This window comes from Bufo bufo, chromosome 2, assembly GCF_905171765.1.
Source record: "Bufo bufo chromosome 2, aBufBuf1.1, whole genome shotgun sequence".
NCBI lineage: Eukaryota > Metazoa > Chordata > Amphibia > Anura > Bufonidae > Bufo > Bufo bufo.
In genome coordinates this window covers 190,412,319-190,438,612 of record NC_053390.1, presented here as the reverse complement: position 1 = coordinate 190,438,612, position 26,294 = coordinate 190,412,319, and the positions used below count along the sequence as shown (strand labels likewise).

General features: G+C 43.0%; 1 protein-coding gene across 1 annotated transcript in view; it reads left to right on the top strand.

The window, feature by feature from the left end:
• FBN2 (fibrillin 2) overlaps nt 1–26,294 on the top strand; it is a 372,340-nt gene that overhangs the window by 291,090 nt on the left and 54,956 nt on the right. Inside the window, exons 34-39 of the mRNA XM_040415981.1 lie at nt 2,365–2,490; nt 4,996–5,118; nt 11,618–11,740; nt 14,778–14,939; nt 15,792–15,860; nt 25,818–25,943. Of these exons, the coding sequence (XP_040271915.1) occupies nt 2,365–2,490; nt 4,996–5,118; nt 11,618–11,740; nt 14,778–14,939; nt 15,792–15,860; nt 25,818–25,943 (729 nt within the window). The remainder of the gene's footprint in view (nt 1–2,364; nt 2,491–4,995; nt 5,119–11,617; nt 11,741–14,777; nt 14,940–15,791; nt 15,861–25,817; nt 25,944–26,294) is intronic.

The window sequence follows — 26,294 nt, the reverse complement described above, 5'->3', positions numbered from 1 at the left end:
ACTGCCAGTTTCTGGAAGACACCTTCTTCAAGCAGTGGTACAGGAAGAAGTCTGCATTCTTCAAGAAAAACATGATTTTCATGCAGGACAATGCTCCATCACACGCGTCCAAGTACTCCACAGCGTGGCTGGCAAGAAAGGGTATAAAAGAAGAAAATCTAATGACATGGCCTCCTTGTTCACCTGATCTGAACCCCATTGAGAACCTGTGGTCCATCATCAAATGTGAGATTTACAAGGAGGGAAAACAGTACACCTCTCTGAACAGTGTCTGGGAGGCTGTGGTTGCTGCTGCACGCAATGTTGATGGTGAACAGATCAAAACACTGACAGAATCCATGGATGGCAGGCTTTTGAGTGTCCTTGCAAAGAAAGGTGGCTATATTGGTCACTGATTTGTTTTTGTTTTCTTTTTGAATGTCAGAAATGTATATTTGTGAATGTTGAGATGTTATATTGGTTTCACTGGTAAAAATAAATAATTGAAATGGGTATATATTTGTTTTTTGTTAAGTTGCCTAATAATTATGCACAGTAATAGTCACCTGCACACACAGATATCCCCCTAAAATAGCTAAAACTAAAAACAAACTAAAAACTACTTCCAAAAATATTCAGCTTTGATATTAATGAGTTTTTTGGGTTCATTGAGAACATGGTTGTTGTTCAATAATAAAATTAATCCTCAAAAATACAACTTGCCTAATAATTCTGCACTCCCTGTATGCTGTGGTCTAGACTTACTGGCCTTGGAGTCATGGAGTCATGGAGATAACAGCCACCTGATGCTGCAATGTGGAAATACCGTATGTAGTAACAGGAAATAAAAGGGAGCAGAAAGCCTGATCAATGTAGAAGTAAGGAATACAGATACATGCCAGATAATGGCTGATATTTCAGTTTTGAGCAGAGTGGTCTTTTACATTTGTTTTTAGGTTGGACAAACCCTTTAAATGATGCATCTGATTATCGCAAACTATGAATGCAATTGAAAAACTGTATATTCTATTGAGTGGCCAAACTTATGTGGACTTTAATCAGAATAAGATAAATTATGAGTATATTCTGCAGATATGGCGAATACATGACACAGCCTTAGAGAAAAATTATGGTTTTGACCGGATTTACATCTGCACTGGAAGATTTGTCAGGAGCCTCTGTCGCATGTCACCTCATAAATGCAAGAACAAAATACCACATCAAGCAACATTACTTTTTTGGGGGAAATGACAGGCACAATGACAGAAAAATGATGGACTTCATTATAAGTCAGTGGTATATGTCAGTCAACACTGATGTTTGTCATTTGAGGGATTCATCACAGCTTCAATGACAGAGCAGAAAAATGTACTTCCTTAATGGGAATCTGTCACCAGGACATTCATTTTTAACCCATGCACAATGAATTGTAGGACTAGCTCAGGTGAATGTAATGATGTTTTCTCTTAGCGATCTGTTGCTTCATTCTCAAGAAAAAGTACTTTTAACCCATATGCAAATGAGCAGAAGTGCACTGAAGGAGCCACTAGCCATGTCAATCAAGAAAGAGATGGAGGGGATGGCCATAGAAACAGGAGGAGCAAGTGTGCACAGTGTGGCAGTGTGTGCACAGTGCACTTAAAGGGGTTATCCAATGTCTAAAACATGACTCCCAATGCTTGGGTCACTCATATAGATTATACTTACCCAGTTCCCCAGCAACCGCGTAGCTCCTGATCCCCGCATGGCCACCACTGCATCTCCCCGTCGCGGGTGATGCTAGGGAGACTCGTCCCCGTCACCGCCTTCTATTGGCTGCTCCCCCCATCGCCAGATGTTTTGATCCGCGCGACGGGGAGATGCTATTGTTTTTTTGCATATGGATTAAAATTACTCTTTCTCCAGAATAAAGCAACTAATTCATGTAATTATAGTGCATCTTTGCCCTACAATAGGCGAATAACCCTTCCATACAGTTGGTTAGTCATTTATGAATTAGCCATAACATTTTAATGGTGACATAACACCTTTACTCAGTAGAGAATTATCATTGTTACTTTCAAGTATAAAAGAGAACTTTACCAACCAAAGCAAAGAACCATTGCTATGATGGGATTACCTGATACACAAGCTTGCTTTATGTAAAACCAGAGACAAATTGGTGGCCAAAAAGAAACTGTTGTTGAAAATCAGATTTACTATACATATGTTCAACTGTCCTATTCAACAAAAAAGCAAGAGGTGTTATGTTTCAGGTCATGGTGTCTGGTCACTGGCCATTTGCCTTAATCTTCTGTTGAAAGCAGAAAGAAAAATGTCCTTTATTATTAAACAGTGTTTGAGGGTGGAATGTCGCAGGTCACCATTTCTTCTTGTCACACACAGATGTTGACGAGTGTGCGGAAAATGTTAATCTGTGTGAGAATGGACAATGTTTGAATATTCCCAGTTCGTTTCGATGTGAATGTGAGATGGGCTTCACTCCAGCTCCAGACAGTAAATCCTGCCAAGGTAAGTCCGTGACTTTTTTTTTATTCCAGCTACTTAACATTTGGGTTGAACTGGTAAAATAGAAGTTATATGGAATGCTTGGAAGGACATCAACCTGGGAGCAGTAGGTAAAGTAATACAATATCTGATCCTTCCCGATGGACTAGAAGCATTTAGAAATTTACAAATGGACATCAGAGTAATTTCAGCTCTTAAAGGGGTTGCTTCACTTCGGCAAATGGCATTTATTATGCAAAGGCACTTACTAATGTACTGTAACATAGTAATATAGTTTGTAAGGCTGAAAAAAGACATCAGTCCATCCAATTCAGCCTGTTATCCTGCAAGTTGATCCAGAGGAAGACAAAAAACCCAATAAAGTGGAAGCCTATTTTCCTTATTTTAGGGGGGAGGAATTCCTTCCCGACTCCAATCAGGCAATCAGAATAACTCCCTGGATCAAAGACCCTTCTCTAGTAGCTATAGCCTGTAATATTATTACACTCCAGAAATACATCCAGGCCCCTCTTGAATTCCTTTATTGTACTCACCATCACCACCTCCTCAGGCAGAGAGTCCCATAGTCTCACTGCTCTTACCGTAAAGAATCCTTTTCTATGTTTGTGTACAAACCTTCTTTCCTCCAGACGCAGAGGATGTCCCTTCGTCACAGTCACAGTCCTGGGGATAAATAGATGATGGGAGAGATCTCTGTACTGACCCCTGATATATTTATACAGTACATGGTTTTTAGATTGCCCCTTAGTCGTCTAATGGGGGTTGAGCAGATACGTCTGTGTTACTATTAGTTATTTCTTAGGTGTCGTCATTGTACGTAAGAAATAACTAATAGTAACACAGACGTATCTGTGCTCAACCCCATTGGGGTTGAGCACAGATACGTCTGTGTTACTATTAGTTATTTCTTAGGTGTCGTCATTGTGTTATGAAGTCAGCTGCACCGTGTACCTTTTGGTATTATTACCAATAGGGCTGTATACATTGTGCATACTGTTGTATCCTTTTTGTCCATACCTGACCTTGTCCACCAATTATATTGATTATCTGCCCTTCCACTTTAGGGTTAACTAGGAGTTGCCAGTGAGGTTCGAGGACGGGGGGTCTCCACCTTCAGGAGTCGCCCCTGGGCACAGGGCCTAGTTTTAGAAATATTACTAGGGTCATCTATCCCCCATTTTATTATATTGGTGGACACGCTTATGCTTGGACAGAATAGGACTGAATGTTTGTTTTGTGAATATTATTAAAGATTATCCACTTTGTAGGGTTATACCTTAGCTGGACCTTGTATGCCATCTAGACCCGGTGATTTGTCTATTTTAATCTTTTCAAGATGCTGCTGCACTTCTTCCTGGGTCAGACATATCTAATTGTCCATATTGCCTCCTTTGCTGGCATAATTCATTTTTCAATCACATTATACACTGCTTGGCCCTGCTTGTAAACTATAGGAAAAGGCTTCAACCTCCTCTGATGGCCGGAACAGTGGGAATGTGCATAGGGATGCATGTGTCACAGTTGCCATCTCGGTCACCTCATGTCTACGCTGCAGCAGTGGTTGTAACCCCTAGAAATAAAATGAGTAGTGTATAATGCAATTAAAAAATTAATCAAGCCAGCAAAGGAGGGGATATAGATAATCACAATACATTAGTAAGTGCCTTGTATTAACATTGTCTACATGATAAAAGGCATTTGCTGAAGTGATAAAATCCCTTAAAATAATTTTAACATTTTAGACCTTGAATTGAACTGAAAAACAGATATGTGTGTTTGTGAAGATGTCTTATTTTGCTTGGGTACCATATCATAACTGACAAATGAGAGAACACAATATTATTTTCTTCTTAGTTTAAGAATCTCAAACAAAATTGATATTTATTGCCATGAAACGGTAATGAGATGAATATAATAACACATTTGTATTATTTGCTTAGCATAACACAGTATATAAGTCAAGAATGTTTCTGATGCTTTTTAGATATTACACTTTATTTAAAGGTTTCTTCCAGGCTGTGAATATTGATGGCCTATTCTCACGATAGGTATCAATATCAGACTGGTGGGCTCCGAAATCTAGCACCTCCACCGATCAGCTTTTTCAGACCACTGTGTAGTGGTCATGTTAGGATACTGCAGCATGAAGCTCCACCAGATCGTAATGACAGAAACTACATAGTATACAGAGCCTTCAGTTCAACTTTATACACTGTATAGTTTTCCGTGTTTTGGATGCCCAAAACAGCTGATTGGTGGGGGTGCAGGGTGTTGGACTCCATCAATCTGATATTGATGACTTATCCCGAGAATAGGTAATCAGTATCTGTAGCCTGGACAACCCCTTTAAGACACATTGCATGACATAAGTGTAACCCTTGGAAAAAAGATAAAAATTTGGAAACAGTTAAAGAGTAAGAGGGTATGCACATGGAACTGTTTGCAAACTTTTATTCTACATGCCCATGGTAACACGAAAGTAACTTTATTTTGTATTACTTCCTTTAGATATTAATGAGTGTTATTTCGAGAATATTTGTGTGTTTGGAACCTGTCGGAATCTTCCAGGCATGTTTCAGTGCGTCTGTGATGATGGTTACGAGTTGGACCGCTCAGGAGGAAATTGCACAGGTATGTATCATAGGTAATGGTTTGACTTTGTGGACATATGACAGAAATAAGATAGGCTGAGATATTTCCTGCTTGTCTCAAAACCAAGGCCATCAGCTAGTGTCTTCACAGATTGGCCTCTTTCACACGACAGTTTTTTTTTTTTTCGTTTACAGGCCGTTTTTTGCATTCCGTATACGGTCCATATATGGAACCATTCATTTCAATGGTTCCGCAAAAAAAAAGAATGTACTCAACATGCATTCCGCTTCCGTATATCCATTTTTCCATTCCGTTGAAAGATAGAACATGTCCTATTTTTGCCTGAAAATCACGTTCCGTGGCTCCATTCAAGTCAATGGGTCCGCAAAAAAAAAGGAACACATACGGAAATGCATCCATGTGTCTTCCGTATATGTACCGTTTTTGCGGAACCATCTATTGAAAATTTTATGCCCAGCCCAATTTTTTCTATGTAATAACTATGTAATATGCCATACAGAAAAACGGAATAGAAAAACGAAACAGAAATGGAAACACAACGGAAACAAAAAAAATGGAACAATGGATCCGTGAAAAACTTACCGAAAAACACTGGAAAAGCCATACGGTCGTGTGAAAGAGGCCTTTGGTATAGACTCGGCATACACATAACTACTATTGTTTTTTCTTACTTTTTGCTTATACCATCTTCATATCATTATATTATAATTAATATATAGTATGCTTTAAAGGGGTTGTCCCATCTCGTTATTTCCATGGCGAGATGGAACTAAGTGCCGTGCCCAGGTGGCCGGGCTTACGGAAACTGCTGAGTGCGTTGGCGCTCCACTGTTTCTGTAGCTCTCATTACAGTGGCTGGAAGCTATGCAAATATTTCTGTAACTCTGGAGTTACAGAAGCAGTGTAACTCGTTCCGCTATGCTCTTTATGTAACTCCCATTTTCTGCAATGGGAGCTATGGAAACAGTGGAGCGCCAGCCTGCTCAGCAGTTTCTGTTAGCCCTGCCAACTGGGGCCGATGCTTAGCCTATCTCACCAAGGAAACTGCCTTGAAATTGATGGTGCTGTGCTTGGTAAGCTGCAAAAAAGCCACGGCGCTCAACAGAGCACCAGTAAATGCCACAGCTTCCTTACACAGCTAAGTTGTGGGGAGCCACAAGTCGGACCCCCACCAATCTGATATTGTTGACCTATCCTGAGGATAGGCCATCAATATCATAATCCTGTAAAACCACTTTAATGCAGAACAACTTCAGAGGTCTTGTGACATCTATGACTTCATGAATCAGAACTAGTGTCGATCAAGCATGCTAGGCTGAACACCAGTTTGGCTCGAGCATCTCGATGCTTGGCACATGGCGGTATTCGGCCGAATACCACATGTGCTCGAGCGCAATGCTCGAGTCTCCTCCCCGCACGTTTCTTGGCTGCTATGCAGCCAATAAACGTGCAGGTAAGTACTGCCCTCACTGTAATGCTGTAGCCATGTTGGTTACTGGCTTTAGAGTAATTGTCTGGCCGAAACGTGTAATCGGGTGCTATATAGCATCCGATGACGCGTGTTTAGCTTAGTCTTAGTCAGGGAGAGCTGTGCTGAGGAAGGGACAGACAGTGTAGGGAGTGATATAGGAATAATTGTATTGTAAAAACTTTTCAGAGTCTCAAAAGTCCTTTTAAGGACTATTGTTGTGTGTGGCAGCAGCAATATCTATTTTAGCGCATCCTGCGCTAAATAGCGTGCAATAGTTAGGCCACTGCAGACAGCGACATTAGCTGAGCCACATGTCCTGTGTAAAGTGTGCGCATCCAAAAAATATCTGTGACATCCATTGTCCTTTTTCCGTAGATGGTGTCCACTGCAGACAGTGACATTAGCTGCACCACATCTCCAGTGTAAACTGTGCGAATCCCAAAAATATCTGTGACATCCAGTGTCCTTTTTCCGTAGACGGTGTCCACTGCGGACAGTGACATTAGCTGCGCCACATCTCCATTGTAAAGTGTGCACATCCAAAAAATATCTGTGACATCCAGTGTCTTTTTTCCATAGACGGTGTCCGCTGCGGACAGTGACATTAGCTGCGCCACATCTCTAGTGTAAAGTGTGCGCATCCTAAAAAATATCTGTGACATCCAGTGTACTTTTTCCGTATACGGTGTCTGCTGCGGACAGTCTAATTAGCTGTGCCATATCTCCAGTGTAAAGTGTGTGCATCCAAACAATATCTGTGACAAAAGTGTACTTATTCAATAGACGGTGTCCACTTCTGACAGTGACATTACCAGTGCCACATCTGCTGTGTAATGTATGCGCTGAAAAAATCTATCTGTTACATACAGTGTACTTTTTCTATAGACGGTGTCCACTTTTGACAGTGACATTACCAGTGCCACATCTGCAGTGTAACGTGTAAACTAAAAAAAATTATCTGTGACATACAGTGTACTTTTTCAATAGACGGTGCCCGCTTCTGACAGTGACATTACCAGTGCCACATCTGCTGTGTAACGTGTGCGCTGAAAAAATGTATCTGTGACATACAGTGTACTTTTTTCGTAGACGCTGCGGACAGTGACATTACCGGTTGTACCTCTCCTTTATAACGTTTCCTCATCCTAAATACCTGTGACATTCCCTGTAATTTTTTATTAGCCGCTGGTGACAGCATTGACATTATCTGCGGGATATCTCCTGTGTGACATTTCCACATCTCAAATACCTTTTTAAATTTATTTGCGCATACACTTCCAAATCCTACGCTACTGTATGTGTGACAGACTTTCAAGCATATATAACATTTAATATGAAGAAGGCGAGCAGTGAGGGACGGGGCAGTGGCCGTGATGGTACATGCAGAGGCCGTAGCCCTGGGCACGGTGAAACTGTGCCTGCCGCCAGAGCACAAGAAAAACAATCATCCACGATACCTAGCTTCATGTCCCAGTTTGCAGGGCGGCTCAGGACACCACTCTTGAAGTCAGACCAATGCGGCCAGGTGGTCGGTTGGATTGCAGAAGATAATGCTTTCAGTTGCTTAAGCACCACCCTGTCTTTCACCAGGTCCAGTCTCAGTAGCCAAGAGTCTGCTCAACACAATCCTCACCCTGATCCTCCTTCCTCCCACCATGGAGAGTCTGGGCAAACAAGTGATCCCACACTTGGATATTCAGAGGAGATTTTTTCAGCGCCATTCCTTGATTTGGCCCTCTTGCCAAGCACGCTTGAAGAGGGACAGATCTTGTGCCCTGATTCCCAACTCTTGAGCATTCACAGTCACAAGAAGATGACAGTGGGGAACGGCAATTACTGTTTAATGAGGTGGATGATGATGAGACACAGTTGCCAATAAGTAAATGGCAATTACTGTCTCAAGAGGTTGATGAAGAGGATGAGACACAGTTCTCAATCACTGAGGTTGTTGTTAGGTCAACAAATCAGAAGGGTGAGCAGAGTGAGGAAGAGGAGGTGGTGGACGATTAAGTCACTGACCCAACCTGGGAAGGTAGAAAGCCGAGTGAGGACAGCAGTACAGAGGGGGAGGGATCTGCTGCACCGCAGCAGGCTGGAAGAGGCAGTGGAGTTGCAAAAGGGAGAAGGCAGGCCACACAAAACAGGCCCGCAACTGTTCCACGGAACACCCCCTTGCGGAAATCTCCCTTGCCAAGGGGTAGGTTTTCCATAGTATGGCGCTTTTTTGAGCAAAGTGCGGATGACAAAAGAATAGTAGTTTGCAAATTGTGGCATGCCAAAATGAGCCGGGGCATGAACACTAGCAACCTCACCACCACCAGCATGATCCGCCACATGGCATCCAAGCACCCTAATAAGTGGGACGTACGCCTGGGTCCACAATCTGTGTCTGTGGGTCACACTACTGCCTCCTCTTCCCCTGTGTTACATGCTGGCCAATGCCCTGTCGAAGGCGCAGGCCCGGATGCCTCCCACCCTGCACCTGGACCTTCTCAAGCACCATCAGAGACCACATGCACGTCCATGTCCCAGCGCTGGACACGTGGCACGAACTGGAGTTCTACTCCTTGGAGGTGCTGGCCTGCCCTGCCGCCAGCATTTTGTCCGAGCGGGTATTTAGTGCTGCTGGTGGCATTATAACTGATAAGCGTATCCGCCTGTCAACTGAAAATGCTGACAGGTTGACTCCTTTAAAAATGAACAAGGCCTGGATTGACTATGACTTTTTGACTCCACCAGAGGAAAGCTGATAAACAAAAAGGCACTTTAAATGTGTTGTTTATAATGTACTGAATACACTGTATTCCCATGCACCCCTTCCACCACAAACAAGGGTATATGGTTGAATCTTCCTTTTCTCATCCTCCTCCTCCTCTTCCATCATATAAACATGCTTATTCGTCGCATTGAATGCCCTCGCATATACTGCTTTACAGGGTCAGCTCACCTGCAGGCCCTCGCATATAATTTTTTAAAGGGTCAGCTCAACTGCAGGCTCTCGCATATAATGTTCTACAGGGTCAGCTCACCAGCCAGCCCCCACCTACAATCTTTTACAGGGTCAGCTCACCTGCAGGCCCTCACATATAATGTTTTACAGGGTCAGCTCACCTGCAGTTCCTCGTATATAATTTTTTAGAGGGTCAGCTCACCAGCAGGTCCTCACCTACAATCTTTTACAGGGTCAGCTCACCTACAGGCCCTCGCATATAATTTTTTAGAGGGTCAGCTCACCTGCATGTCCTCGCATGTAATTTTTTAGAGGGTCAGCTCACCAGCAGGCCCTCACCTACAATCTTTTACAGGGTCAGCTCACCTGCAGGCCCTTGCATATAAGGTTTTACAGGGTCAGCTCACCTGCAGGCCCTCACATATAATGTTTTACAGGGTCAGCTCACTTGCAGGCCTTTGCATATAATATTTTGCAGGGTCAGCTCACCTGCAGGCCCTCGCATATAATTTTTTAGAGGATCAGCTCACCTGCAGGCCCTCGCATATAATGTTTTACAGGGTAAGCTCAGCAGCAGGCCATCAATCATAATTTTTCAAGGGTGTATGATGCCCTCCTTTATGTGTAATAAAGGGTGTACTGGAGTGCTGGTTCCTTGTAATTTTTGGCAGCCCTTTCACTTAGTGCATAGGCTTTATGAGTGTAGGAGTCCCACTACCTGAACAATTGTACCACAATGTGAATAAGGCCCTCCTTTATGTGATATACAGGTTGTATCAGAGTGCCTCTTCCTTGTAATTTTTGGAAGCACTTGCACTTTATATACAAGTAAATATACAGGAAAGAATGTTTCCTAACAATTTTTCCTCTAAAATGGATTTTATCTTTGGTTTTGTGCGTATTATTGTCAGTCTGTAAAAGTGGCGTACTACTCGGACAACATTGTTCCCAGCAGCGACCTGGGAGTCCAAGATGCATCAAGACATCCTCCCCATCCTGTTCCCGAACCATTTCAGTGGTGTTTCCATCAATTTCTGACCTTTTCATGCACCAGGGGGTGCCTGGTTTAATGCTCTGGTTCTCCCATTGACTTCCATTGTACTCGGGTGCTCGGTAGAGCATATGAGCATCCCGAGGTGTTCGGCCAGAGCACTTTGGTGCTCGATCAACACTAATCAGAACCTTTTTGGTGGCACAAGGGGGACCTAGACAATATTAATCAAGTGGTTTTAACGTTATAGCTAATAGGCGTAAGAATACATTATAAACCTCATTGGACAATAGGATCAGACAGGTACAGTTAGTACCTGATGGCCAAGCAACTACAGGAAACCACTGGCCCCTCTACTACTGCATGCCCATAAAATGATCTGAACCTAATTTACTAAAGCTGATATCGGAAAGGATATCAGAACTACTACATAGGTAACCCATGTTGCCTTTTCCCCTCATACTCTACAGCAATGTTTTATGATCGTTAAATCTTTCTATTACCTTGATAGTTTGACCAGATCCCTTATTAAGTCACTGAACACAGAACTTGAGCAGGATACATGACTGCTACTTGGAAGCACAGCTTTGGGAACATCGAGCCATAGCTTGGTTGGACTAGCTTTTCTAAAAAATACGATTTAGCAATATAGTGTCTCAAGATGCCTAATCTGTTTGTTTCTGTGTGCACCACATATTAGTTCTTTTGTGACATGCAGTCATTTAAGGGTTTCGCAAGCATGTTGCTATATTGTGTTGAATACATTTCATGAGAAATTGGAGTTCTTAATCAAATTAGAACTAAGGTAAAGACTCATTCAAGTGATTTCCATCAGCGATTGTGAGCCAAAACCATGAGTGGTTTTGGCTCTAAGTCACTGATGGAAATTACTGACCAAAACACTGACATGTGAATGAGGCATAAGGGTGGCACATATTTAAGTAGGTCAACTAACAACAAATGAGCCAAAAAAGAAATAACACACCAGATACAGAAGCTACAGAACAAAGACAAGGAGGGCAGATAGTCTAGTGGAAAAAGGGCAGCTGCTGGGCAGGCTAGGTCACATTTATAGAAGTATGTAACATCTAATTGTTTTCTGCAGATGTGGATGAGTGTGCAGATCCTATCAACTGTGTTAATGGCTTCTGTGTTAACACTCCTGGAAGATATGAATGCAACTGTCCACCTGACTTTCAGCTTAATCCCACCGGAGTGGGCTGTGTAGGTAAGATGACGCTAATAGTGCTCCATTTACCCTGGGAGCTTTAAAGGTTACTCATTGGTTCCAGTGGAAGTTATTGCCATGCAGAAAGCTATAAACAATAATAAATGTGGGGAAAACATAGGCTTGATAGCTTATCATGAACTTTTTTTTTCTAGAACAGTGGTAAAACTAGTGCATATGAAAAATATTGAGGCCCATAGGATACGTTAAAGGAATGTCTTCACAAGAAATTTTAAATACAAAATTCTGTATTTTTCAGACTATGAGATGCTCTAGGCCAGTGATGGCGAACCTTTTACAGACCGAGTTCCCAAACTGCAACATAAGGCCACTTATTTATCGCAAAGTGCCACCACAGCAATTTACCTTGAATACTACAGTCCAATATAGAATATCTTCCATGTACTTTATCATTTATTTACAATATCCTGCCTACATTCAGTCCACTGCCTGTGCTGTTCATAGTGCGCCATGCGCTGCTGAATGGCAGAAAAAGTCTAAGGCATATTGGTACACCATAGACTTTTTCCAGGGTGTGGGTGTCCACAGAGAGGGCTCTGAGTGCCGCCTCTGGCACCCGTGCCATAAGTTCGCCATCACTGCTCTAGGCCATAAGATGCTCCAATAATTAGAAAAAAATTGTACATTTTCTCTGGGCATTTTTTATTTGATGTAGTAGAGTCATAGAAATCCAGAATATATAATTAATATTGCTTGCCATAGTGCCCTATCACATTACACGCCTACAGTGCCCCATCACATTTACCAGCCCTTTCATTATCAGGGACCATTTTACAGTAAACCCCTTCCCATGAGCTTACCAGCAAGATGAAGTATCTACAGACCAGAGATGGATCTGCTCCCTGTCAACTTAAGGGAGTAAAGTGTTGTGAGTCTTTGTGTTGTAGGCATGGAGGTTGTTGCTAGAAGATCTTGGCAGAGCAGACATTTCACATATTTAAGGACCATTTAGTGGCTTAAATAAATAGCTGCATGAACAATCGTTTGCTACTTAGGGTCATCACCTGCTTACATGGGACAATGTCCTGGCAACAAACATCCTTTATGTTTGCATAAAAATTATTGTTTTTCGTCGGCACACCATCCCATGTTAGTAGGGATGTGCTGGCCACCTATACATAGGGCAAATATTGGGAATAAGCTTTTGAAATGGCAAGCGTTCACCCTATCATCTGCCTCTGTGAAATGTCCTTTAACACAGGCTTTTGTAAAAGGACCTTTAGTCTGAAAAATACGATAGATCGAATGGCCTATTTTGGATTCACACCAAGGATGAGGCTACACACATGACAATTGCTGATTTCCATGTAACTATCATTCAATTTCATGTGATTGCCCCACATTTATTAATTTTGCCTTATTTTGCATGTGACATATGAGAGAGTAGTTGGCAAGAAAAGTGCGCAATTTATTAAAAGACTCATGCTTCTTAGTAAGGGCTCAAGCACATGGCCGTGATTGGCTTCGGAAACACAGTCCATATATGTGCTGGATCTTTTAGGCCGACTGCAGCTCCCCTGAACCGAATGTATCTCACAGTTTGGTAATCAGATATGAACTGCATCATAAAACAGTATGATACAGTAAGTTCAGCTCATGGGAGCTGTGGTCGGTCCAGGAAATCCAGCAGACACATGGACCATGTTCCTCGCACCGATCACGGTCATGTGCATGAGCCCTAAACCTGGCACATTTGTCTGTTGAATTTTCTTTTTATGTCTGCTGTGACAATCCATACAGTTGGGCTAGTCATTTTCCTTCAACCTTTCCCTTTGATAAATGAGGCTAAATTTAAATATTGCCATGCTTGTTTACTTTTTGTTTTGGCATAAGAAGACAAATGTTGCCATTTTAGTGCATTATTGAACGCAACTTTTTGACCTGTGCAATTTTCACAAAAATCAGGATTACACAGAATTATAAATATGAGTCTTTGTATACTATGCAAATAGCTGTGATTGTCAGATGTTAAGTGTCAAATCCTGTGTAGCCTTAGTCTTAAGCTATATTCACAAGACAATGAAAAATAGCCGTGTGACAGCAGTTTTTTTAACCGTCGTCACATGGCCATTTTCAAAACAGTTGAAGTTTACGGGTGCAGTCACACATCCATTGTTTTAATGGACCTTGAATAATTTCCGTCGAAAAATAGGACATTTCCTATTTCGTCTGTTTTCATGGCCCGACAGCCTACAAGTCAAGGCTGCTCTTTTTATTCGCCATTTTCAAGAAAAGCATTCATGAAAAAAAGTCTGTGAAAAATAGAGCATTTTACAATTTTTAACATCTATTTTTTCTCCACCATCATGTGAATATAGCTTTAAGCCCATGTTTTGTTCTAAATGTAATGTAGATAGTAGTCATATCTAGATAATCTGGTAGAAAAATATTATATTGGAGGAGTGTTTCTATTAAAAGAAATATGCACACCTGCTTTTGTTTAACTAGTCATTCTGCAATGCCACGACATACAAAAACTTTCCAACATTTCAGGAATCATATTGTAGCCAATTTGTTTGTCTTCTTAAATTTAGTCTTTCTGGTTTGCCAGCTGTGTTTTTGGAAGTATGACTGATTAATGACTGATCTCTCGACCTGTCCAGATGCCATCATTTTTATGCTAACAGATTGAAATCTGCATGGAAGCAGACGCTAAGTGTTTGGCTTCTTTTGAAAGCTAAAATTTAATTAGAACATTGTTCAGAAGTTGACCTGGAATAAAACTAAGCTATGACAAATACTTCAGTACAGTAATATTATTTATACCCATACTTTCAAGTATTACAGTTAGAATGCAAGCCCAAAAGTCATGTCGTAAGTGGAGCTTGCAGACAATCACAACTATTCATTCACTGTGGTGTCTAATAAAACATTCCCCTAATCCTGAAAAAGTATATGCCAAATAATAGGTGCAGAAGGGAGGCAGTCATTCAGAAACACAGGGCAGCATTCAGATACAGTAAGCTCTGTAATTCTCAATATATTGTACAATAACATCACCTCTGTTTCTTCTTAGATACAAGAGTGGGTAATTGTTATCGGAACTATGGACCTCGTGGTGATGGAACTATCTCCTGTAGTACAGAGATTGGTGTTGGTGTGAGCCGGTCATCATGCTGCTGCTCTCGTGGAAGGGCATGGGGAAACCCTTGTGAGATTTGTCCACCAGTTAACAGCTGTAAGAACTCATCTCATTCTTATTTGTTTTAAGGGGGGGCAAGTTATTACACAGTGAGTCCATAGTCTTCTACTTTAGCAAATTAACTTCAATCTATTTCTACATTTGGCCCTCAGTCTAAAATTCAATGTAAATAAAAAAAAAAATGCCAAATGTATTATACTGGCACATGTTGTATGATAGGTCATGCTCATGTTTAGACACTTTTGTCTAACTTCAAAATACTTTTTTATTAGTTTACAACAAATATTTGCAAGAACATTTTGGTGCATTTTATGGGGCATATTGTCACATGTAACACCATTTTTCCTTTCCTTTAAACTACCCCCTTGTGTAGACATTTTAGAAAACATCTTTTCTTTTTGGAAAAATGGTTTGTGTCTAAAAAAACATTTTGCACCAATATTTTGGCAAAAGTTATACCACAAAAGTAGCACAACTCCATTAAACTATGCGTGTATTTCACAGAAAGATTACCATATAGAATAGATTTCATTTGGCCTCTCAGGTATGCTGATCAGGCTAAGAACTTTGAAATGCCACTTTGACCTAATCAAAAGAAAAACTATCATTGTAGAAACAAAAATGTATTCATAGAATGTATAAGAGGGTATACAAATGAGCTCTTAGCAAGCTCTGCCTTTAATGCCACCAGATGTGAGGTAGCTAGTGGATGTCAACTTTTTAAACAGGCCTTGGATACATGACTTGGATAACAATGGGGGGAAGATTGCCCCTCATCGGTGCAGAGCAGAGAGTAATGACTTTACTGGGTGAAAATGATATATAAGAAGCATTTATCATAGCCTCAAAGAATAATCTATATAAAAAAAGCAAATTTTTTGTTTCCAGCTGAATATAATACATTGTGCCCTGGTGGAGAAGGCTTCAGACCTAACCCTATTACCATTCTTTTAGAAGGTAAGGATTTTCATGAACAAAGTAAGTCATGGTAATTAAACACATTTCTGGGACTGAAATATTGATTACCCATGTGTAGAGTACATCAATTATATGAGATTGGTGGTCTGACTCATGGCACTCCTGCTGATCATCTAAGGGGCAGCAGGTGCTTGGGTAAACACTGTTGGCTTCTTTTTGGGGTCTGTGATGTCATGTTAATTGGTCCTATGGCCTTTCTGCAGCTCAATCAAGCTAATGGGATGGAGCTATAATACCAGGCACAACTGCTATACAATGTTCAGTGGTGTATCTGGTATACAATAAAGAGCGCTCACCCAAGTGCCACTGATCCTTCAAACAGCTGATGCAGAGAAAGGCCAGAAAATGCTAAATTATAAATATCATGAATACAATTTACTATAATAATATTTAAAACACAACAAGTGAGGAACATGAAGGCATAATATATTTTCATTTTAAAAGTTTTAATTACTGCAAGTTGTATTAGGTTTTTCAACAGTTGGATAACCCCTGAAGCTTCCAAATAGAAAAATAATAAAGATTGTAAAGTCAGTAATCCAGTGAGATGGCCTCCGGATACAATATTTTTAACACACAATTCAAGTTGAAACTATACTCAACATACAATGCCTCAGACTCAGATCCAACCAATCAGAATGGCCATTTCACTGGTAAAACACCTTTATTGGTTGTCTAGTAGCTCCTCTGTGGTACTGGATGTTCTGTAACGCTCCCTGCCTGTGCCAGGATGAGCTGCGCCTTTGGATACCAGGTGTATCTACTATGCAAGATGGTGAAGAAGCTCCTGCCCTCGCCATAAAAAGTGATTTACAGCTTCCAGCATCTATTCCTGACTGCTATATGTAAGCACTTCACTTTTTCTTATTTTTGATAATTTTTTGGGGCTTTGGAACCAGTTACTGGTTTTCTCAAGTTACAACGATTTCAACATACTGTACAATGGTCATCATGGAAGCAATTAATATTGTAACATGAGCGAACACTGTATATATAGGCATATCACCCACAATATAAAGTAGAAACCATGACATTATATTTAGGTCTTGTGATCAGTGGGGACCCCAGTGTTCAGACCACTTCTGCTGATCAGACACTTATCCCCTATCCTCTGGATGGCGGATAAACCTTTGTAATGAAACAAGCCTTTTACTACCTTTACTTTGGCAATAACACAAAAGAAAACCTGCACAATGTAAAGTCAGTCTACAGCTGCAGGTAGATACAATGCTACAACAGTCCACAGAACTTTCTACTATATAATCCACAGAAACATAGTAGAATATGAAAAAATGACTTTAGTATTCAACAATAGAGTTGAGCGAACACCTGGATGTTCGGGTTCGAGAAGTTCGGCCGAACTTCCCGGAAATGTTCGGGTTCGGGATCCGAACCCGACCCGAACTTCGTCCCGAACCCGAACCCCATTGAAGTCAATGGGGACCCGAACTTTTCGGCACTAAAAAGGCTGTAAAACAGCCCAGGAAAGAGCTAGAGGGCTGCAAAAGGCAGCAACATGTAGGTAAATCCCCTGCAAACAAATGTGGATAGGGAAATGAATTTAAAAAAAAAAAAAAAAATTAACCAATATCAATTGGACAGAGGTCCCATAGCAGAGAATCTGGCTTCACGTCAGCAGAGAATCAGTCTCTTCATGCCATAGCAAAGAATCTGGCTTCATGTCAGCAGAGAATCAGTCTCTTCATGCCATAGCAGAGAATCTGGCTTCATGTCAGCGCAGAATCAGTCTTCATGTCATAGCAGAGAATCAGGCTTCACGTCACCCACCACTGGAACAGGCCACTGTCACATATTTAGGCCCAGGCACCCAGGCAGAGGAGAGAGGTCCCGTAACAGAGAATCTGGCCTTATGTCAGCACAGAATCTGTCTTCATGTCATAGCAGAGAATCAGGCTTCACGTCACCCACCACTGGAACAGGCCACTGTCACATATTTAGGCCCCGGCACCCAGACAGAGGAGAGAGGTCCCGTAACAGAGAATCTGGCCTTATGTCAGCGCAGAATCAGTCTTCATGTCATAGCAGAGAATCAGGCTTCACGTCACCCACCACTGGAACAGGCCACTGTCACATATTTAGGCCCAGGCACCCAGGCAGAGGAGAGAGGTCCCGTAACAGAGAATCTGGCCTTATGTCAGCACAGAATCTGTCTTCATGTCATAGCAGAGAATCAGGCTTCACGTCACCCACCACTGGAACAGGCCACTGTCACATATTTAGGCCCCGGCACCCAGACAGAGGAGAGAGGTCCCGTAACAGAGAATCTGGCCTTATGTCAGCACAGAATCTGTCTTCATGTCATAGCAGAGAATCAGGCTTCACGTCACCCACCACTGGAACAGGCCACTGTCACATATTTAGGCCCAGGCACCCAGGCAGAGGAGAGAGGTCCAGTAACAGAGAATCTGGCCTTATGTCAGCACAGAATCAGTCTTCATGTCATAGCAGAGAATCAGGCTTCACGTCACCCACCACTGGAACAGGCCACTGTCACATATTTAGGCCCAGGCAGAGGAGAGAGGTCCCGTAACAGAGAATCTGGCCTTATGTCAGCACAGAATCTGTCTTCATGTCATAGCAGAGAATCAGGCTTCACGTCACCCACCACTGGAACAGGCCACTGTCACACATTTAGGCCCCGGCACCCAGACAGAGGAGAGGTTCATTCAACTTTGGGTTGCCCCGCAATATAATGGTAAAATGAAAATAAAAATAGTATTGAATGAGGAAGTGCCCTGGAGTAGAATAATATATTGTTAAGGGGAGGTAGTTAATATCTAATCTGCACAAGGGATGGACAGGTCCTGTGGGATCCATGCCTGGTTCATTTTTATGAACGTTAGCTTGTCCACTTTGGCTGTAGACAGGCGGCTGCGTTTGTCTGTAATGACGCCCCCTGCCGTGCTGAATACACGTTCAGACAAAACGCTGGCCTTCAAGGCATAAAAGGCTAGCTCTGGCCACGTGGACAATTTGGAGACCCAGAATTTGAATGGGGCCGAACCATCAGTCAGTACGTGGAGGGGTGTGCACAGGTACTGTTCCACCATGTTAGTGAAATGTTGCCTCCTGCTAACACGTTCCGTATCAGGTGGTGGTGCAGTTAGCTGTGGCGTGGTGACAAAACTTTTCCACATCTCTGCCATGCTAACCCTGCCCTCAGAGGAGCTGGCCGTGACACAGCTGCGTTGGCGACCTCTTGCTCCTCCTCTGCCTTCGCGTTGGGCTTCCACTGGTTCCCCTGTGACATTTGGGAATGCTCTCAGTAGCGCGTCTACCAACGCGCGCTTGTACTCGCGCATCTTTCTATCACGCTCCAGTGTAGGAAGTAAGGTGGGCACATTGTCTTTGTACCGGGGATCCAGCAGGGTGGCAACCCAGTAGTCCGCACACGTTAAAATGTGGGCAACTCTGCTGTCATTGCGCAGGCACTGCAGCATGTAGTCGCTCATGTGTGCCAGGCTGCCCAGAGGTAAGGACAAGCTGTCCTCTGTGGGAGGCGTATCGTCATCGTCCTGTGTTTCCCCCCAGCCACGCACCAGTGATGGGCCCGAGCTGCTTTGGGTGCCACCCCGCTGTGAACATGCTTCATCCTCATCCTCCTCCACCTCCTCTTCATCCTCGTCCTCCTCGTCCTCCAGTAGTGGGCCCTGTCTGGCCACATTTGTACCTGGCCTCTGCTGTTGCAAAAAACCTCCCTCTGAGTCACTTCGAAGAGACTGGCCTGAAAGTGCTAAAAATGACCCCTCTTCCTCCTCTTCCTCCTGGGACACCTCCTCTTCCATCATCGCCCTAAGTGTTTTCTCAAGGAGACATAGAAGTGGTATTGTAACGCTGATAACGGCGTCATCGCCACTGGCCATGTTGGTGGAGTACTCGAAACAGCGCATCAGGGCACACAGGTCTCGCATGGAGGCCCAGTCATTGGTGGTGAAGTGGGTCTGATCCGCAGTGCGACTGACCCGTGCGTGCTGCAGCTGAAACTCCACTATGGCCTGCTGCTGCTCGCACAGTCTGTCCAGCATATGCAAAGTGGAGTTCCGCCTGGTGGGCACGTCGCATATGAGGCGGTGAGCGGGAAGGCCGAAGTTACGCTGTAGCGCAGACAGGCGAGCAGCGGCAGGGTGTGAACGCCGGAAGCGCGAACAGACGGCCCGCACTTTATGCAGCAGCTCTGACATGTCGGGGTAGTTGAGAATGAACTTCTGCACCACCAAATTCAGCACATGCGCCAGGCAAGGGATGTGCGTCAAACCGGCTAGTCCCAGAGCTGCAATGAGATTTCGCCCATTATCGCACACCACCAGGCCGGGCTTGAGGCTCACCGGCAGCAACCACTCGTCGGTCTGTTGTTCTATACCCCGCCACAACTCCTGTGCGGTGTGGGGCCTGTCCCCCAAACATATGAGTTTCAGAACGGCCTGCTGACGTTTACCCCGGGCTGTGCTGAAGTTGGTGGTGAAGGTGTGTGGCTGACTGGATGAGCAGGTGGAAGAAGAGGAGGAGGAAGCTGAGTAGGAGGAGGAGGTGACAGGAGGCAAAGAATGTTGCCCTGCGATCCTTGGCGGCGGAAGGACGTGCGCCAAACAGCTCTCCGCCTGGGGCCCAGCCGCCACTACATTGACCCAGTGTGCAGTTAGGGAGATATAGCGTCCCTGGCCGTGCTTACTGGTCCACGTATCTGTGGTTAGGTGGACCTTGCCACAGATGGCGTTGCGCAGTGCACACTTGATTTTATCGGACACTTGGTTGTGCAGGGAAGGCACGGCTCTCTTGGAGAAGTAGTGCCGGCTGGGAACAACATACTGTGGGACAGCAAGCAACATGAGCTGTTTGAAGCTGTGTGTGTCCACCAGCCTAAATGACAGCATTTCATAGGCCAGTAGTTTAGAAATGCTGGCATTCAGGGCCAGGGATCGAGGGTGGCTAGGTGGGAATTTACGCTTTCTCTCAAATGTTTGTGAGATGGAGAGCTGAACGCTGCCGTGTGACATGGTTGAGATGCTTGGTGATGCAGGTGGTGGTGTTGGTGGTACATCCCATGTTTGCTGGGCGGCAGGTGCCAACGTTCCTCCAGAGGCAGAGGAAGAGGCCGAGGCGGCGGCAGCAGCAGAAGAGGCCGAGGCGGCGGCAGCAGCAGAAGAGGTAGCAGGGGGAGCCTGAGTGAGTTCCTTGTTTTTAAGGTGTTTACTCCACTGCAGTTCATGCTTTGCATGCAGGTGACTGGTCATGCAGGTTGTGCTAAGGTTCAGAACGTTAATGCCTCGCTTCAGGCTCTGATGGCACAGCGTGCAAACCACTCGGGTCTTGTCGTCAGCACATTGTTTGAAGAAGTGCCATGCCAGGGAACTCCTTGAAGCTGCCTTTGGGGTGCTCGGTCCCAGATGGCGGCGGTCAGTAGCAGGCGGAGTCTCTTGGCGGCGGGTGTTCTGATTTTGCCCACTGCTCCCTCTTTTGCTGCGCTGTTGGCTCGGTCTCACCACTGCCTCTTCCTCCGAACTGTGAAAGTCAGTGGCACGACCTTCATTCCATGTGGGGTCTAGGACCTCATCGTCCCCTGCATCATCTTCCACCCAGTCTTGATCCCTGACCTCCTGTTCAGTCTGCACACTGCAGAAAGACGCAGCAGTTGGCACCTGTGTTTCGTCATCATCAGAGACGTGCTGAGGTGGTATTCCCATGTCCTCATCATCAGGAAAAATAAGTGGTTGTGCGTTAGTGCATTCTATCTCTTCCACCCCTGGGGAAGGGCTAGGTGGATGCCTTTGGGAAACCCTGGCAGCAGAGTCTTCAAACAGCATAAGAGACTGCTGCATAACTTGAGGCTCAGACAGTTTCCCTGATATGCATGGGGGTGATGTGACAGACCGATGGGCTTGGTTTTCATGCGCCATCTGTGCGCTTTCTGCAGAAGACTGGGTGGGAGATAATGTGAACGTGCTGGATCCACTGTCGGCCACCCAAGTGACTAATGCCTGTACCTGCTCAGGCCTTACCATCCTTAAAACGGCATTGGGCCCCACCAAATATCGCTGTAAATTCTGCTGGCTACTGGGACCTGAGGTAGTTGGTTCACTAGGACGTGTGGCTGTGGCTGTGGTCCACTAACACCACCACGACCATGTCCACGTCCGCGTCCCTTATTAGATGTTTTCCTCATTGTTCCCGTTCACCACAATTTTGAGAATGGCAAATTTGGGAATAGTTTTTCAACCCAGAACAAAAAGTGTGCTTTTACGGTCACTACAAATAACTTGACCAGCTAAAACAGTACTGATTTGGTTGAATAGAAATGTGAGGCCTGTTTTTTTTTTGCGCTGTGTGACAGGTATAGGTTTAATCACAGAATTAGACTTGTATCTGCACGGTAGCGTGTGTGTTAGGTTTTTCTGAATGACACTATCAGCACCTTCAATGTAAGATATCCTTTTTGGGATAGATTTCAAGTAGGCCTCATATAGCAGAAACTAGTTATTTTGAGAATGGCAAATTTGGGAATAGTTTTTCACCCCAGAACAAAAAGTGTGCTTTTACGGTCACTACAAATAACTTGACCAGCTAAAACAGTACAGATTTGGTTGAATAGAAATGTGAGGCCTGTTTTTTTTTGCGCTGTGTGACAGGTATAGGTTTAATCACAGAATTAGACTTGTATCTGCACGATAGCGTGTGTGTTAGGTTTTTCTGAATGACACTATCAGCACCTTCAATGTAAGATATCCTTTTTGGGATAGATTTCAAGTAGGCCTCATATAGCAGAAACTAGTTATTTTGAGAATGGCAAATTTGGGAATAGTTTTTCAACCTAGAACAAAAAATGTGCTTTTACGGTCACTACAAATAACTTGACCAGCTAAAACAGTACAGATTTGGTTGAATAGAAATGTGAGGCCTGTTTTTTTTTGCGCTGTGTGACAGGTATAGGTTTAATCACAGAATTAGACTTGTATCTGCACGGTAGCGTGTGTGTTAAATTTTTCTGAATGACACTATCAGCACCTTTAATGTAAGATATCCTTTTTGGGATAGATTTTAAGTAGGCCTCATATAGCAGAAACTAGTTATTTTGAGAATGGCAAATTTGGGAATAGTTTTTCAACCCAGAACAAAAAGTGTGCTTTTACGGTCACTACAAATAACTTGACCAGCTAAAACAGTACAGATTTGGTTGAATAGAAATGTGAGGCCTGTTTTTTTTTGCGCTGTGTGACAGGTATAGGTTTAATCACAGAATTAGACTTGTATCTGCACGATAGCGTGTGTGTTAGGTTTTTCTGAATGACACTATCAGCACCTTCAATGTAAGATATCCTTTTTGGGATAGATTTCAAGTAGGCCTCATATAGCAGAAACTAGTTATTTTGAGAATGGCAAATTTGGGAATAGTTTTTCAACCTAGAACAAAAAATGTGCTTTTACGGTCACTACAAATAACTTGACCAGCTAAAACAGTACAGATTTGGTTAAATAGAAATGTGAGGCCTGTTTTTTTTTGCGCTGTGTGACAGGTATAGGTTTAATCACAGAATTAGACTTGTATCTGCACGGTAGCGTGTGTGTTAAATTTTTCTGAATGACACTATCAGCACCTTTAATGTAAGATATCCTTTTTGGGATAGATTTCAAGTAGGCCTCATATAGCAGAAACTAGTTATTTTGAGAATGGCAAATTTGGGAATAGTTTTTCAACCCAGAACAAAAAGTGTGCTTTTACAGTCACTACAAATAACTTGACCAGCTAAAACAGTACAGATTTGGTTGAATAGAAATGTGAGGCCTGTTTTTTTTTGCGCTGTGTGACAGGTATAGGTTTAATCACAGAATTAGACTTGTATCTGCACGGTAGCGTGTGTGTTAGGTTTTTCTGAATGACACTATCAGCACCTTCAATGTAAGATATCCTTTTTGGGATAGATTTCAAGTAGGCCTCATATAGCAGAAACTAGTTATTTTGAGAATGGCAAATTTGGGAATAGTTTTTCAACCTAGAACAAAAAATGTGCTTTTACGGTCACTACAAATAACTTGACCAGCTAAAACTGTACAGATTTGGTTGAATAGAAATGTGAGGCCTGTTTTTTTTTTGCGCTGTGTGACAGGTATAGGTTTAATCACAGAATTAGACTTGTATCTGCACGGTAGCGTGTGTGTTAGGTTTTTCTGAATGACACTATCAGCACCTTCAATGTAAGATATCCTTTTTGGGATAGATTTCAAGTAGGCCTCATATAGCAGAAACTTGTTATTTTGGGAATGGCAAATTTGGGAATAGTTTTTCAACCCAGAACAAAAAGTGTGCTTTTACGGTCACTACAAATAACTTGACCAGCTAAAACAGTACAAATTTGGTTAAATAGAAATGTCAGGTCTATTTTTTAGGCGCTGGGTGACAGGCTCAACTTGCCCCTGATGTAGTATATGGCCAAAATATAACCACACTATTGATGGTTAAATGCACTTGGGTGACACAGGCTCAGCCTGCACCAGATGTAGTATATGGCCAAAAAATAACCAGACTGTTGATGGTTAAATGCACTTCGGTGACACAGGCTCAGCCTGCAGCTGATGTAGTATATGGCCAAAAAATAACCAGACTGTTGATGGTTAAATGCACTTCGGTGACACAGGCTCAGCCTGCAGCTGATGTAGGATATAACAAAAAATAACCACACTATTGATGGTTAAATACACTTGGTGATAGCTTGTGCTGGCGCACCACAAGCCACAAAATGGCCGCCGATCACCACAGAAAAAAGTGATCTAAAAACGCTCTGGGCAGCCTCAAAAAAGTGAGCAAGTCGATATTAGCACTTCAATGATCCACAGCTGCAGATCGATCACAGAATGAAGTCTTTTGGAGGAGTTAATCTGCCTAATCTCGCCCTAACGTCGCAGCAGCAACCTCTCCCTATGCTTGAATCAGCAGAGTGACGTGCAGCGCTACGTGACCCAAGCTTATATAGAGGCTGGGTCACATGCTGCACTGGCCAATCACAGCCATGCCAATAGTAGGCAAGGCTGTGATGGCCTCTTGGGGCAAGTAGTATGACGCTTGTTGATTGGCTGCTTTGCAGCCTTTCAAAAAGCGCCAAGAAAGCGCAGAACACCGAACCCGGACTTTTATGAAAATGTTCGGGTTCGGGTCCGTGTCACGGACACCCCAAAATTCGGTACGAACCCGAACTATACAGTTCGGGTTCGCTCATCCCTATTCAACAATTAGTCTTGAATCTTTTTCATGTATTAAAATTATTTGGAAATATATTATAAAAATATTATTAAATCTTCTACAATTATGATTAAAAATTGCTAAAAGTATTCTACAAACAAGTTCAATAACCTTGTTTATTTAAATCAGTTAATTATTAGATGATACGTTGATAATTAAGCAAATGTGTTTTCTGTATTGAGGAAAATGGGTCTATGTTGTTTCCAGTAACAATTCCCCTCTGTCTGTATTGCAGCTTAGTCTCTTTCATTTGAATAGGGATTAGCGGCAACACTAGACATAAGTGGTGCTGTTTTTGGAAAAAGGTTTTTTTTTTCCTAAACCTGGAAAATCCCTTCTTAAAGGTGTTGCACAGAGGACATTTATCACCTAATTACAGGATAGGGGATTCTGACTGCTTGGGGCACCACTTATGGACCCCAAAGATCACTAGAACCAGGGTCCTGAGTTCCATGTTCCTTCTCAATGCACGACTGCAGTGAGGAGGAGTTTGAATGGTGACCCATGTACCCCGCCACTCCATTCAAAGTCTATGGGACTGACAAAAAAGGAGAGTAGATCACTCTGTTGTTTTTCGTCAGCCCCATTGGCAACCCCTTTATTTAAGCAGCTAAACAACTATTGCACACATTTTTGAATTAACATTGCATTTCTTTTTTTAATCAATATTCTTGTTATTACTTTAGATATTGATGAGTGCCAGGAATTACCAGGTCTGTGCCAAGGTGGTAATTGTATTAATACATTTGGAAGCTTCCAGTGTGAATGTCCACAAGGCTACTATCTCAGTGAGGAAACTCGTATATGTGAAGGTAACTGCATTGTATAAATGAAGAAGATGAAGATAACATCTTACAGTAGCTATAAATCTACGCTGTGCTCCATATAGCACCTTTTGGGAACATTTACACTTAACTATTTTTTTTATTGTAGCCTCTGTGTAGTATACAGTATTCAACATGTCACATAAGGCTATACAATATTTACAATATGGCTCTTTTTGCATAAAATAGATACGTAAGGCCCCTTTACATGGGCCAATGATCTGTGCAGTCATTGGGAAAGAGTGTTCCTAGGAACAATCATTCCCAATAATTGCCCTGTGTGAAGGTGCCGCAGGTTACCCAATGAATGACCAAGCGCTTGTTCATCGGGTGAAAGCA